The 16672-nt window shown below is 38.4% G+C and overlaps 1 protein-coding gene across 1 annotated transcript; it reads left to right on the plus strand.

The window, feature by feature from the left end:
• Nucleotides 1-8390: 8390 nt before the first annotated feature.
• tas1r3 (taste receptor, type 1, member 3) lies at nt 8391-16630 on the plus strand. Its single transcript, XM_089010300.1, has 8 exons — nt 8391-8593; nt 9700-10000; nt 11596-11952; nt 12861-13265; nt 13362-13565; nt 13919-14039; nt 15241-15611; nt 15748-16630. Exons 1-8 carry the CDS (start codon nt 8391-8393, stop codon nt 16327-16329), a joined length of 2544 nt encoding a protein of 847 aa, XP_088866426.1. The 3' UTR covers nt 16330-16630.
• Nucleotides 16631-16672: the final 42 nt, after the last annotated feature.

Genomic DNA, 16672 nt, shown 5'->3' on the forward strand with positions numbered 1-16672 from the left:
CATCGTCCAAGAGTTACCCTCTGTATTGACAACAATTTCTCACTGTTAAAATCCAGCCACCCACTCAGGGGATGTTTTGACAGCTGCTTACAACCGGGGGCCTGCCTCACACTTCAAATGAGACTTCGCCTTTAAGGGAGTCCCTTATCTGGATACACTATATGTCATTGTTTTTGGGACTTCTGTCTACTGCTCTGGAGCATCTCCAGAAAGCCTCTCTCGCAAGCCATTGTGAAACAGAAAACTACAGATTTAAATCGCCCTGTATGGACCGTGCACCTTACCGAACACACAAACCGTCTCATTGCATCACATTAACGTTTCAAAATCCAATTTTATTGATGCTGCACGGTGTTTAGTTTCATTTTACCATCCATGGGAAATGACTCATATGGGTAGCTGTGGCAGGTAATCATTGAAAATAAATAAAATACCACTGCTGGAAAGCAGACTAACTGTGAGATCACGCGTTAGTTGCCTGATGAGTCACAAAGCAGAGAAAAGTCAAAGTCAAAGTCAGTTTTATTGTCAAATATGCTAATATGCATGACATACAGCACAGATGAAATTACTGTCCTCTCGAATCCAGCATGCAAGGTACTTATAATTACTTAACAAACATAAACATGAAAACGCCAATTTGCCGGGAGAGGGCAGCCGCTGCGTGTTCACGCGCCGCCATCTTGGGGAAAAAAAAAAATGAAAAAATAACAAATATGACAACACAAAGACACAGAGTCATTGATAATGATCATTTCGCGTTTGAGGATGTAACGCAAAACCGGCACGTTCGGAGTTAAACGGGAAAGATAGAAAGCGAGGTCTGTACAGTGATACCTCAGCTTACAAACTTAATTGGTTCCCAAAAAGTGTGTGTAAGGCAAAAGGTTTGTCTGCCAAACATGTATTTCCCATAAGAAATCATTAAAAATGAGAATAATCCATTCTCAGGCCCCCATAAAACATAATTTTCTACTAAATAAGCCTTAAAAGTACACAAATATACCTTATTTTATGTATAATGAATGTGCTATAGTGTTGTAATTTAAGAAAGAAACTGTACAATATAATAAAGTTGTTTTATTTACCTTTGTGATGGTCGTTGATGTAGTTGCCTCTTGATGATATCCGAGTGAAGTTGCCGCGCTTTCTCGGCGATAATACCCTCACTCACAATGTCCCCTGCTAGCTGCTTTTCATTAATCCAAATCAACAGAAGTTTTTCCACCTCTTATTTTGCCTGAGACAGTTTCTTAGACAACATAGAAACACCCTTAGCCACACGTAGCAATGGTGGACTTAGCGTACTGGTAGTGGGATGCTAAGTCACACAAACACACACCTCGTTCGTGTTTTTCGATGCTCTCCATCTTCCACTCAACCGAAATGTTCGTGAGGTAAAGCGTTGGTAAACTGAGGTATCGCTGTATCTGCTCGAGCACTTATGATCACTTGAAATTCAAGTGCTGTGAGTTTATCATCAATAAAGGGGAACTGTTCGCCCCTTCCTGAATGATGTGTTCTGTCTGGAAAGGCTAAAAAAAAGTGTGTGTGGGGGGGAGGGGGGATTTAAGTAAGTAATATCACAGCTGTGCATTTTGTTTCTGTGTTAACGTTGCATCTCGTTATCCTTAGTCACCTTGCTATCGCAACAATCTGTGCCTCAATGGGTTGCTCGCTGAAAGGTGAGCGAGGACACCACATCTTAGTTCCAAACAGCAAGTTTGTACAGTTAATGCCTGTACTGTACCAATGTGTGCAGGTCAAACAAGTGTTGTGCAACACGAAATGAACAAATCCAAGGACAGACAAATCAATCACAGCAGTGGCGTGAAGGCTCAAGGATTTGTGTTGCCGAATCGATGAGCAGGCAACTCATCTGTTGTATCTTATTTTGTAATGGATGACATCCAGTTTCATCAAAGAATGACTCAAAACTCACTTGCACGTTGGCATGATTCTGACTTGATCTTGGTTTCACTCCTGGTGCTTTGTACTATTTCTGTGACTGCTTTATTTCCTGTATATGATAGCTGTCCACAGCTGTTGTTAAAGCGCTGTATTGACAGCTTTGAAAGGCGCTTGAAAATAAAATGTATTATTATTATTATTATTATATAAATCAATATGTTGTATTGTATTGTAATGACTGCAGTCCTACTTGCTGTTAGTCCTAATAGTCCTAAAAGCAATATTTATGTTTTATATTTTTAGTTATGCAATTGTTTTTATTTTTGGAGAGAGAGAGAGAGAGAGAAAGATTCAGGTATATTATTAGTTTTTTTTATCTATAAAAGCATTGTCAGATTCTGTTGCAAATTGCCTACCCAATGACATGAGTGTCCTACCGTAATTACATTTTTCAATTTCCCCACTGCACAAAGCCCATAGATACAATGCAATACAATACAATACACATTTATTTATATAGTGCAATAACAGCTGAAGCCGTAACTGTAACAAAGCGCTTAGCATGGACATCTATTACATAAAAGAAAATAAATAAAGCAGTAACAAAGAGAGTAGAAAATACAATATGATGACATCAATCAATTCCCATGTTAATTGTTTCCAATTTTAACTGAGAATGCTTTTCAAAGACGACCAGAAATCCCTGGCCTGTAGGTTATTGTGGGGCCTTGGAAAATGCAGGTAATGTTCAAGTAAGCTTCATTTGTCAATTTTGGAATTCAATATCTGTTAATAAGTCACCCAATCTTTAGAAATGTACTCCGTTTTTTTACCCAATTTCAACAATTGCATTCAGTTTTTTTTGTATCAGATCTTACTGAATCGTGCAGAATGTTATGGCTGTTGAGCATATATCATGTTGGCATCTGTGCACATGTGGATATGTGCACAAAGTTGCAACACGCTCACAAAAAGCACGCATGCACACACGCAGGCTAAAAGACACGAAGAAGAACAAGTTTTACAGCTGGAAGGGGGAGGAGAAGGGATGCTTTGTTTAACCCTTTGCAGATGGAAAGCAAGTGTTGGGACTGAGTCAGAAGAAGCAGTGTGAAACACCAGGCTCGACTGTAGCACCTTATAATGTGGTGTGCCTTATATTTGGAAAACAGTTCTATATTATATTTGGATTTTTTTTCATTCATTGAAGGTGTGCTTTGTAGTCTGGTGTGCCTTATATTTGGAAAACAGTTCTATATTATATTTGGATTTTTTTTCATTCATTGAAGGTGTGCTTTGTAGTCTGGTGCGCCTTATATATGGAAAAGGTTTGAAAATACACTATTCATTGGGAGATTGCCTTATACTCTTACTTATAAAAACCGGAAAATATGGTGATTTTATGAGAAGCATTGCTTAGTCACAAATAAAACGTAGACTGATGTCGTCACTGTTTGGCATTCATAACTTGACTTATTGCCATATGTATCCATCCATTATATCAGAGAAAAAAAAATCACTTGTTTGCAGTATTTGATTTTTAATATTCTATTTACTACCACCAACAAAAAAAAATCTACATTTAAGCCATGTGATGTACTCCTGGGTTGTATTTCTGTAAACAAATTCTTATTCAACAAAACAAAGTCAACAAAAGCCCTTAGTGTTGTTTTTGCTTGATGTATCATAAAAGCAAACAATAATAGCGTCCGAAACACAGTCCTCCATTTTGTTTTGTTTTTATTCGAGAAGATAAGTTTGTCAGATTTTTGGTTGAAAATATTTCGTTTGATTTAAGAGTTTAAAAACACAAAAGTCACAAATCATCATTTTGTTCTAATCCGTTACCTCCCCATGTGTGTTGTTGAATGGTCAAACGCAGTCAAAACTTTTAGCTCAAACAGATTGTGCTTTTACTACCTTGGATACTTCCAAGTGTCGGTTTGGTGCTTGGTGGGTGCATATCTTTGGTTAATGACATTAGTATGATTAATCCATCAAATGCTCACTGAACTCAAATCTCACAATGTTTCATGATGATTTAACTCCAAAATGTGTTAAACTTTTTGAAGCTGATTTTTCCTGAACAGTTTTGCTAAAATTCTCCCATGACACAACAACAGGTGCTTGTCATTTGGACTCTTCCTGCAGCGTTTTTCGGCAAAGAGCCGAACGCAGATTAGCATTCTGTGGCCGGAAGAAGCTGGGCTAACAGCCTTGACTGTGCACAGAGAGGCTGGCTAATAATTTGTCAGCGCCTGTGGCTGTCTGAGGCCGGCACGTCAACAACGGCCCCAGTGTTTCTCAAGATGGAGATTAGAGAGCGGGTCTGATCTGGCCAGCCACTAGGAGGGCAATGTGTATGTGTAGTTGGGGGGGGGGGGGGTAATAATGACAGGAAAGAGGGGTAAAAGGAAGCTAGAAAGAGAGACAGTTGTTATTCCGAATGTTTCTCATGAAAAGACACATTCTGGGAAGCCTGAAGGTAGATCCATGTTACCTTTTTTTGCAATAAAACATCAATGTGGTCTCAATCTGAGATATGTTGTGCAATCATTCCACCTCTTTAGCAGGTTAACGCATGCAAGTGTATACAACCAGAGACCAGCAGAAAACATGTTTTTTTTTTTTTAAGATTCAAGATGATTATCTCTTATCAGATCGCCACACCGTGTACCTGCATGGCCACGCAGACACAGTTGCACTAACTTTTGGCCTGTATTTGCAGCACTATAAATGCCAGGCCTGCAGCATTTATTCATATATATATATATATATATATATATATATATATATATATATACAGTATCTTGCTTAATTATGTGTTTCTGATAGTTTTTTTAAGTAAAAAAAATCGAACAGCAAAGTGTGTGTGAATTCTGCAGGTAAAGCAGATTTAAGACACAAATCTGACCCCTAGTGGCAATCTGACACCTAGTGGCATTCTGATTAATGCATTTGTAGAATATGATTTAAGCGTTAATATTCACCTGTTTTTATTCATCTCAAAGCCATTTTGCCTCTTGCCGTCGCCTGAAATTGACATCACAGTGGAAAAGGGCTTACCTCATGACCTGTTTGTCATGCGACGGGCTGCAAGTTGTTTTCTGGTACTAAATTGTAAATTTCACCTTACTTTATAACAGATGCAGCTGACCTAGGTAAATCGCAGCACTTTTAGTTTAAAAGTAAAACCAAATTAAGTGAACTTTTAATTTGTCATTTATGTTGATATTTATGGGGGCGGGGGTACCTTAGAGAACATGATGGAGATACACATTAACAAACATGCTTAATGAAGTTAACATTGGATTTTTTTTTCTGTTTTTTGTTGTTGTTGTTGTTTTTACTGAATTTTGATGACAGTACTTTTCCTCGTACAGCACTCCCAATTAATATTGGCTCCAGTTGTCGGCCTCCTTGATTATTTAATTGGTATTTACCCTGAAAAAAATCAAACTATCAGAAATGTATTGTGAAAATGAAAAAAAAAAACTGTTGTTTACTTTTCATTTGTTTCTCTGACTCCATTATGAGTAGTATAAATTTTAGGTTTCCGTTTTTTGCCATCCATCCATTTCCGATACAATTTATGTCATTAATTTCAAGAGCAGAACATATTTGTATAGTATTATATAATTCTGTATTCTATCATTTTTATGTGTTTTTTTACATTCATAAAACACCATTTTTTAATGGATAGCAAAGAAACCTGGTCTAAAAGAGGACTCATTTTACCGCGAAGCTTAGTGTAGATAATTCGATAGACAAGCCAACCAGATACAATATTAGAATCCATCACAGAAGTACAGTGAATTAACATGATGCAAACAAAACGCAAATAGAACAAAAAAAGTTGATGAGCAATGAAAACTGCACAGAAATTAATGACTTGAGCCATTCGTGGTTTATAATGCAGTCGGAAAAAAGGACAGACAAGTCGCACCAAAGAAAATCATTGAATTGCATCACCGGATTTACGTCAAGATAGCAAAATGAGATAGCAAGGAGAATACGTGTACGTCTTTGTATATCTCTGAATAATCCCTTCCCGAAGCTGATACAGCTTCAAAGGAGCCGAAAAGGTACATGATTAAAAATCATGAGGGTTGTTTGGAAACACTGCAAATCGCATGTCAAAAGTGTGCAGGTGAAGACATGTAGCATTTTTATTTCGTATTTTTCTTTTGGGGGGGGTGATAAAATGAAATCAACAAAGCAAAATAAACACTGCGACGATGAAGAGCACATGGGGTGATAAAAAAATAATAAATCGAGGACGCATATGGTGAATAAAAAAGTATCCTATGTCTTGTGTATATTGTAGTATAATTATATGTAAATTTACAGGGAGGAAATGTATCCCTTTTGCTTGTAAGGGTGAACATTACATGCAAACATTCATGCAAAGCAAGACAATAAACGAAAGCCAAAACAAAATAAATTAAAGAATACAATCCAAATACATTTGCATTATTTCACTGCCCTGATTTGAATTGCTGTTACTGTTTTTTCGACAGGATTCTCATTTCAATGATTGGCTATGTTGCGTAGCACGTGTATAATTTAAAACAAGTTCTTGTTCTCATCTCTCAAGAGGGAAGGGAATAAAACAACAAACCACAAACAAATGTTAGGAAAATGTGGTGGACAATTGAGAACTGCCTGTATGAACAAAAGAAACAGTCGTTTTATGATGCCCTGGGCCTATTCACACAATTATTGGGAAAGCTTGCAGAGGCAATGCCACATGATATATTTTAACAAGAAATGGATCCAGTAAATTGATCGCTCAATCGTTAGCAATTGTGTGGTTTGTGTGGAATCGATGAGTCTGAAACAAACAACATAATAGTTGTTTTTCATAGAGCATAAACAATAAATGCATCTGAGCATTGTTATATTATCAGTCTACATGTATTGCTGCACAGCTTATGGACAAATAGCCATTGTTTAAAATGTTAACACAATGCGACTCTGATGCTATTTGTTAGCTCACGTAAAAGGCGTTGCATTTGTGTTAGCATGAAGCTAGCTGATCTTCTAAAGTCAAATTGATGTCATTGTTTAGCTCATTCGCTGCCAGACGTGTCCACTCCAGTGCCAGGGTTTTGGTCATAGTCTCTTGACCTCCAGGACCCACAGAATATTGAGTTTTAAGGCTACATCAACATTCAATACAGCGTTAGAAACTTTAGACTCTGTTCTTTCATCAGAAAAAAAGAGTTAATTCTTATAGAACAACCGATGTCACTTTTTTGTTTTTTTTAACTGACATCAGAAAAACGTTTTATAGCATCTAAAATACCCAAAACACGCAGTATGATATTTTTTGTCAAATGCAAAACACCAATAAAAATGACTTAAAGTGTCCAAAATCTGCAAAACATTGAGCTGCGAATTGGGCATTTTCATAAAGTCCCGCCCCCAGTTCGTGACGTCACGCCAAGATGTCTTGCATTGCTAGTGAATCAAAACAATGGCTTCAGATTCGGCGAAGATGCTTTCTTGTTACACATCCAGTTATGAATATGATTCAAATGGTTTTGAAGAAGAAAGCATACATGTTTGCAATCAATTAAAGAATTATATGTGCCATTTTGAGGCAACATTGGGGCAACAATGGATCATCAGAAAAGAGACACAAAATGGCGACCTCCAGTGGCCACCTCCGCTTCCACAGGCTGATAAATTCCTTATATGGAGCTTGGATGCCCTCTTCTGGCGGCTTTTGGGTGCAACACGGTTCTCAGACCAAACATGTACAACAAAATACATTGACGTGATGGAAGGACGCTACAATGCGTCTTTTTTACGGTCAGGGGGTGGTCCTTTCATGACGTCACGTACGGACTCGTCACCAACTCAAAAACAAGACTTACTCAATATTCAGAGCGAGTCTTAAAACGTAAAATATAGCTATATGCGGCGGAACCTTATTAAAATACGCTCAGTAGAAGTCATTTGAAGCCATTTTACAAATTATGGACACAACTTGTCCGGAGACGTCGGTTGTCCTTTAAGTTATATGGGTCTGAGTTAGATGAGCTTGAAATGAGGGCAACTGTCCAAAATAAAATGTAATACATACATATTGGTTTATAAAGGGCTTTCACAACAGCTGAAGCTGGAACAAAGCACTAACATGGAAAAAATCTGATCCTTGTGGAAAAGAAAAAAACATTGCCAGAGGCCATGGCCAGTGCTTTATCGGCACCCAAGCATGAAAAAAACAAAACCCAAACACATTTAGGAATGGCACTCGACGTCATATTTTCAATTCCCGAGTTTGCTTTAGGAGTAGAACCAGCAACCTATTTACTTTCCCAGACGACCACTTTCCAGGCTCACCTAGTACCTGTTAAAAAGGACGGCACCTCATCTTACAGATGAATTTGCATGGCAGAGGCTTGCATGGTACACCTGCACAAGTACTGAGTTCATCCACCCAGCCTCATTCGATATTGCTAATAAGAAACATGGCTGTATTTTTGAATCTGCTGGTGTTGCTCAGCATCTTGAGGCTGACGTGTTGCATGACTTCACCTGCGTGGTTTCAGAATATTTCCACGAGCCTGTTCAATTTATCTGGAGATGTTATGCTGGGCGGACTCTTTTCCATCAACCAGCTAACCAGTAACCTCAGCCAAAGGACCGAGCCGAACGACATCAGATGTGAAAGGTATTCAGCGAGCTGAAACATCCATCTTCTTACGATACCATTTAGGATAGCTTGAGGACATATTGTGCCATTTATTTATTTATTTATTTATTTATTATCTGTGTGTTTTTTGTTTATGTGTTGATTTATTTGTGTGTTTATTTATTTGTTTGTTTATTGGTTCATTGTTCACTCATCCATTTATTTATTTATTTATTTATTTATTTGTGTATATGTGTAAGCTCTCAGTCGTACAGGAGTGGTCCATCGATGACAATGTTTCTGCAGCCGTCATATTTATTTGTTTGTTTGTTTACATTATTTTTCCATTTAGATCTCTGGCAGAAATTCAGTCTAAAATCCTAATTATCGTGTTTGGGGCGGGGGGGGGGGGGGGGGGGGGGGGGGGGATTAACTGTTTTTAAATGAAATTGTTGGGAGTGAATAGTATAGACGTCGAAGGGAAAAAAACATTCTCAAGGATCACTTTATTTTTGCATATATTGACCTATTACTAATACTCATCGTGCCAGTCGCATGGCAACCTTGCTTTTTTTCTACTTGTTCCTTTCCTTTCATAATTTTGCTTCTGTGAAATATAGATTTCTCCGCTGTGGGACTAATAAAGGCTAATCTAATCTAATTTTATGTCATCTAAAACTAACATGTGAAATTGTGTTGGAAAAGTAACAACATCTGGTAGACAAATACAGTAAAGTCTCGTTATATCGATATCGGATATATCGATAGTCCCGGTTATATCGATACTATTTCTATGCACGCACGGAGAAAATTACATGCAAACAGGGTCGGATATATCGATAGTCCCGGTTATATCGATATTTTTTCGGACTCCCTTGAATATCGATATAACGAGACTTTACTGTATATAGGTCATTGTTATAAATTAAAAGTGGGATCAAAAATGGTGTTTTCATTGGTTTTATATTTTGTATAATGTATATTTCAAGACATGGCTCTCAAAGCAGGACAGGTTTTTTTCTTTTAGTTGTTTTTTTTTAGGGGGGGGGGGGGAAATTCAGCAATTTGGTGTTGGGGGTAAATATTGAAAGGACTTTACAGTTATAGATTATAAAAAGGCTTTTTTTAATTTGCCTCCCTCCCAGTTTGAATGAACTCGAACTGGGACTTGCAGTGGTGATGAAATACACGGTGGACGAAGTCAACGCTAACCAAGCGCTGCTCCCGGGAATCACGTTGGGTTATGAAATCCATGACACGTGCAAGCAGACCGCCGTTGTTGTAAGGCCCACGATCTCTTTCCTGACTTCAAAAAATAGTGGCGAGCTGTCTGTGGAGTGCAACTACACCGACTACGAGACCAGCGTGGTAGCAGTGATTGGGCCATTCAACTCTGAAATGGTGTCAGTCATTGGAAAGGTTCTCGGATTCTTTCTGATGCCGCAGGTTTGGTTCTTCATATACATTCTTTTTGAACTGTGTTGAAATAGCTCAATATGATGCAGTGCAGTAAATTTACAAACACGGGAATAAAGATGCCCAGAATTTGTGTCTGTGCTCCCCAAAATAAAATCACATCAACAATTTTCCACAAGTAGGCATCTTAATGGCTCCTTCAAACCAAAATGGTAGCCTTCCTTTCGAGACTATTGTGTGAGTCAACTCATGAGCAACGTTATGACCACATTATATGAGCAACGTGATGACCAAATTATATGCTGCTAAGGCCTTCTGCACTCTAACCGACATGGCATCAAGTACAGTAGTTGAACTGTAGCTGCGTTGCTATTATTTGCGCTGTGAAAGCTTAGATGAATTCCAAACATCACATATTCTATCTAGAGATGCACTTGAAATCTTACATATACTTAATCATTGTTGTAAAAGTCTCTATCCATCCATCCATCCATCCATCTATCCATCAATCCATCCATCTATCTATCTATCTATCTATCTATCTATCTATCTATCTATCTATCTATCTATCTATCTATCTATCTATCTATCTATCTATCTATCTATCTATCTATCTATCTATCTATCTATCTATCTATCTATCTATCTATCGTGTAGCCAAACTCCAAATCACAATTGGACATACAATGCACCTTCTAAAAAACAATAATAATAAATAAAAAAAAAAAAAATCAACCTACATTTTCTGACTATCCCAAAAAAATAATAAAATAAAATAAACTTACATGTCCTTTGTCACCACAAAAAACAATAATAATAATAATAATAATACTGTTTTATATATATATACAGTATATATGTTTTATTGACAGAGCTTGTTTATATCTGGAAATCTAGATATCTGTATTTGTTGTGAAAGATTATGTGACATAATATGCCAGTTTTTTTGCCGTTACACCCAGACAGTATTAATTTTCAATTCTCATTTTCCATCGTGACAAAACTAGTGACCAATGGTGGCGCATTCATGAAAACTACAGTACCTGCCAAATTATGAAAATGTGCACAACTATTTAATTAGAATCAGAAAACTTTTAATCGTCTCACAAAGGGAAACTTTGCAGTCCACAGCAGCAATTTAAGCAAGCTTAGCGAACTGATATATTTTCACTTTTCAACAAAAGTAGGATCATGCTTACAATTACAGTAAAGTCTCATGATATCGATATTCTCGGGAGTCGGAAAAAATATCGATATAACCGGACTATCGATATATCCGATCCTGCGGCATGTAAATTGTCTCCTTGCGTACATAGAAATAGTATCGTAATAAGGAGTACTATCGATATAACCGATATCGATATAACGAGACTTTACTGTACTCCCAAGTGTAAATTTTGTGTTAAAATTTGACTAGTTAAAAGTCCTTAAAATTGGGATTTATTATTTGAAAAATAATACTGACAAAAAAACGAGCCAATTTAAGAAGCTAATGTACTAATTTAGTTTTTACAATATTTGGACATGAACCCATTGATTTCTTTTATTTACATATACTGTATTGTGATATAGACTACCAATTGATTTACATTAAAAGTGCCATCATATGACTGTTTCAATTTCAGATCAGTTTTGGCGCCACCAGCGACAAATTCAGCGACAAGCGAGTCTACCCTTCCTTCTTCCGCACGGTACCCAGTGACACATGGCAGGTTACCGCCATTGTGCTTCTGCTGAAGGAGTTTGCATGGAACTGGGTGGCGGTAGTGGGCAGCGATGAAGAGTACGGCCAACAAGGCGCACAAGAGTTCGCCAAAAAAGCCGGAACCACTTCGACATGCGTGGCCTACCAGGGCATGATTCCAGTCTACACTGACCCTGTGAAAGTGGTCAAAAATATTGTCGACAACATCCAAGCTACCAATGTCAAAGTGGTGTTGGTCTTTTCTCTTCCAGATCCAGCTGAGATCTTCTTTAAAGAGGCAAGTTTTGATTATGTAAAGCATACAGGCACGTGATAAATTACCCATTCCTTTTCAAATTCAGTTTTCTTCTCCTTGTGGATGAATGAGTCTCAATGGTTGTGGATCAGTGACTGCAGTGGATGCTAGTGTTATTCTGCCACCCACTGGACAGAGATATTCTTTCGCATTACTACACTTCTGTCCTGGTGGGGGGGGGGGGGGGGGGGGCAGATACACAACTGCAGGTAAAACTTTGAGACCACAACTTTGACAAAATTTTATCATTTTGTTTTCTTAAGAACATATTTCATACCTTACTTTATATCCCTTCCCTTTTATGTCAAAATAAAGGGTTTTTTTCTTCATAAAAACAATGGTTTGATGGCAGTTGACATATTTGGGGGGTTCTTGATGACCAAAGGAAATTAATATAAGGGCATTTGCATTATTCACTCATTCACTGCCAGACAATGGACAAATATGTGTCCACTCCAGTGCCAGGGTTTTTGTCATTTTCATTCAAATTCCAGGACCCGCAGAATATGGAATTTTAGGATTACAGCAATATTCAAGAAAGCATTAGAAACATTAGATTATCTTCTTTCATCAGATCAGAAAAAAATTGTTAATTCCTAAGTCGTATGGGTCTGGAGTTATCTGAGCTTGAAATGGGGGCGGCTGTACAAAAGGCAAATGCTTCCCCCTCGTGGGAGGGAAAAACAATGCAGGTATGTGCTTTATCGGCCGCAAGAAGAACCAAAACCAGAACAAATTCGGTAATGGCGCTCAACGTCTTGCTTTTTAATGACTTATTTGCAGGCACTTTAAACATATGTCATGATTATTTGAATTGCCTTTTTTCGCACAACTATTCATCGTATGAACTGACATATGAGAGGGTTACATTTTGTAGCCATCATTCACAGGTTATCAAGAGGAAAATAAAGGGCGTGTGGATAGCCAGCGCAAGTTGGGTCGTTCACAATCGCCTAACATCCATCCCCGGTATGGACACCATCGGTACCATCATCGGATTGACCTACAAAACGCAAACCCTGGACCTACTACCAGCATACACAGAGGCACTTTTTACAAAACTGAGCAAAGAGAGGAATACATCCTCTGATGCACCGAAGCTCAATGATCCCTGTCCGGAATGTTGGAATTTATCCCCTGCAAACATGAGCTTAGTCACGAACGCTGCAGTGCAGAGAGCGTCTTTTAGTGTGTATGCCGCCATCTATAGTGTTGCACAGTCATTGCACAACATGTTGGGATGCAACTCCACTACCTGCAAATGGGATCCCCAGACCAGAATTCTTCCTTGGAAGGTGAACCAGAGGCCATTTTGGTTTTGCTACTATCAAATTACTCCACTTAAAAAACTCATTCATGATTTGTATTCATTGTTTTCCTTTCTTTTGCAGTTGCTCCGAGTGTTACAGAACACGTCTTTTGATATTAACGGAAAGCATTTAGTCTTTGACAGTAGCGGAAATCCCAACATGGGTTATGGCGTCATCGAGTGGATCTGGACTGATTCACATTTGGATTTCAGAATCGTTGGAAGCTTTGATGAAGATCTGTCCATCAACAAGTCTCTTATTAAATGGTACACTGAAAATTCACAGGTAATGCAAAATAAACACGTGGGGCACATAGAGAGGATACAATGTCAAACATCAACCCATACATTAAACTTGACCCCATACATTTGCGCCGAACGTAGAAATCTGAGTGGTTTTTAAAAAATGATCATGGCTTAGTTATCAGGTGATGGGCGATATTATGTCAATGTCATGTTGCATCAATTCAAATTCAAAATATCTCGCTTCCAAGCACATCTTTGGAACCAAAGAAATGACGATAGATTACTTAATTGTTTCATTTCAGAGATCCAAATATTTGTGTACAATTTTTTTTAAGTACATTTCTCATACAATGCTCACACACATACAAAACTGCAATGCCATCACATTTGCAGGTCCCAGAGTCCACCTGCTCAGCAGCATGTGGAATGGGCCAAGTCCGCAGAGTCAAAGGCTTTCATTCGTGCTGTTTTGATTGCATTGATTGTCTGCCAGGCACTTATCAGGCCAATAAAGGTAATATTTTTGCCTCTCAAATAATTCTTTGAAGCCATTAAGCTAAAATATAACTCGACTCATTCTCTTAATGGGGATCAATGATTGCCACTTCATCAATCTAAGATAGAACAAAACCTGCTTCTCCCCATGTTTTTTTCTGAAACCAGGTTGGATATTTTGACACATAAATTACAATACTTAACTCATTTATATATCTAAATATATCTAAATGCATTTCTTATATCTAAATGCATTTTTATATCTAAATGCATTTCTTGATTCTGCACTATGTACAGTCTTGTTTATAGAACGGTTTTTGCACATCTACATTTGCACAGTATACAGTTGACATTTTTATTTTGTTATGCTTAGAATATCTTGTTTTCTATCCTTTCACTCCCACCCCAACCCCATCCCTCTTCAATTGCTGCTGTGGACTGCAAATTTCCCCATTGCGGGACGAATAAAGGTATAAAGGTATTCTGATTTACTGCCATGCATGTGCAAAAATGTGTCCACTCCAGTGACAGGGTTTTTGTCATTGTCACTTGAATTCCAGGACCCACGGAATATTGAGTTTGAGGACTACATCAACATTCCATACAGCATTAGAAACCTTAAACTCTCTTCTTTCATCAGAAAAAAAAGAGTTAATTCCTAAATTATATGGGTTTATATAAGTTTGAAATGAGGGCAGCTGTCCTAAATACAATGCAATACATACATATTGGTTTATATAGTGCTTTAACAATAGCTAAAGCTGGAATAAAGCGCTCAAATGGAAAAAAAGGAAATGCTGCCCTTTGTGGAAAAGAAAAAAACATTGCAAGAGGCCATGGTGAGTGCTTTATCGGCAACCAAGCATGAAAAAACAAAACCCGAACAAATTGGCGAATGGCTCTCTACGTCATATTTTAAATTCCCGAATAAATTTGTGAATGGCACTCAATGAGTTAAGTACAGTTTAAATTATGTTTGAATGAATATCGCAATTATTTGCTTGGATCATATTCGTCGATACTGCAATGCAAACAGACAACGTGACTTAAGGGTTAAGGTCATTTTTTCTCATTCTTTCCGTGTTATTAATAAATTCAATGAACACTATAGTCTGCTTGTCTACATTTGAGGAAAAGAAAGCATGTTGACATGTCAAGGAATTTTTTTCCGGTGCAACTTTATATCTGAAGGTTTCCTTTTTATGCTTTCCAATATCTAGAAGACATCCAATGTACTCAATGCCCAAGAGGCCAATGGTCACAGATTCTTAGCACAAACTGCAGTGAACCTACTTTTGACGTCTTGTCCTGGGACAAACCTGCCGCACTTCATCTGGCACTGGGCGGGGCACTGCTGTTGCTGTGTCAGGTCGGCGTGGCTATCGTGCTACTGCGGCACTGGCGGACTCCCATGGTCTCCGCCTCTGGCGGACCTTTGGCTTTTGTGGTGCTTTTCAGCCTGATTGGAGCTTGTCTCAGCCTGGCGCTTTTTTTGGGGCAGCCAGGTGACGCGCTGTGTCACCTTCAGCTGCCCCTCATCTCCATTTTCCAAACCATTGCCCTCTCTGTTATCGCAGCCATTTCACTACAGGTGATGTAAAAAATGACATTAAGTTACATTGTACAGTGGAACTTGCAATAATGAACACACCCATCATCAAAAAATACACATTTACTGCACTGGAACTAAAAAAAAAAATACGATTTTTGCTTGTTTCCAAACGCAGATATTCATAATAGCAGAGTTCCGCGAAAAGGCTGCCCCTCACCTACAGACACTTCGAGGTCCTGCTTGCTGGCTGTTTTTGATCATCTGCTGTGTGGTGCAGGCCGGTTTCTGTGGGTGGTTCATCCAAGAAGGACCTTCACTGTCGGAGCATGTGGCCCATATGGAAATAAATTTCCTGAGTGCTTTCTTGTCATGTCCAGTGATACCGATGGTCGGATTGGCCTTGATGCAAGGCCTCAACGTTTTAATGGCCCTTATGTCCTTCATGTGCACCTTCATGGCAACAAAACCTCCACATCAATACTACCTTGCCCGGGACATCACCTTTTCAACTCTAATCTACTGCATGATTTGGGTGACATTTATTCCCATCTATATGGGTATGAATGAAAGGAACAGGTATACTGTTCTGATTTCCTTCAATATGGTCAGCAACTTTGGGCTCGTTGCAGCCTACTATTTCCCAAAATGTCACCTATTGTTGAGGAAGCAGGAGCTCAATACCTTGGAGTATTTCTGCACATTTTTGGAGGGTGCAATGCCAGCGAATGAGGACCCACAGCCTCAGGAAGCCCACTAACAACATTGTATTGCTAATTTGTGATGACATCTATTTGTATATGGCAAATTGCATTCGGTAAACTGTTGGTCAATATTGATGTAACCCATTGTATACACTTTGTCAATGTGTGAAATATATGACTGACAACATCATACACACAGCGAGATATTTTATTCACCACACGTGGGATAAAACAAACGGGTTGTTCTTTGATTTTCCTTGTTCACACCTTAACGAAAACCCGTACTGTATAGATTTAACAATTTCATGGAGGCTACAAGTTTTGTCCATGCCACGAATAAGCATTGCTGTTCGGCTGGATCTGGCACAAATAAATCCTCATTTAGTATCGTTGGTAATG

The sequence above is a fragment of the Hippocampus bargibanti genome, linkage group LG12, assembly GCF_051943395.1.
Source record: "Hippocampus bargibanti isolate YZ-2025 linkage group LG12, ASM5194339v1, whole genome shotgun sequence".
NCBI lineage: Eukaryota > Metazoa > Chordata > Actinopteri > Syngnathiformes > Syngnathidae > Hippocampus > Hippocampus bargibanti.

Coding starts and splice junctions, on each gene's coding strand:
- tas1r3 (XM_089010300.1), top strand. CDS start 8,391: ATGGCTGTATTTTTGAATCTGCTGGTGTTGCTCAGCATCTTGAGGCTG. Junction 11,953..12,860: donor CTGAGATCTTCTTTAAAGAG/GCAAGTTTTGAT, acceptor CATCATTCACAG/GTTATCAAGAGGAAAATAAA. Junction 13,266..13,361: donor CCAGAATTCTTCCTTGGAAG/GTGAACCAGAGG, acceptor TTTCTTTTGCAG/TTGCTCCGAGTGTTACAGAA.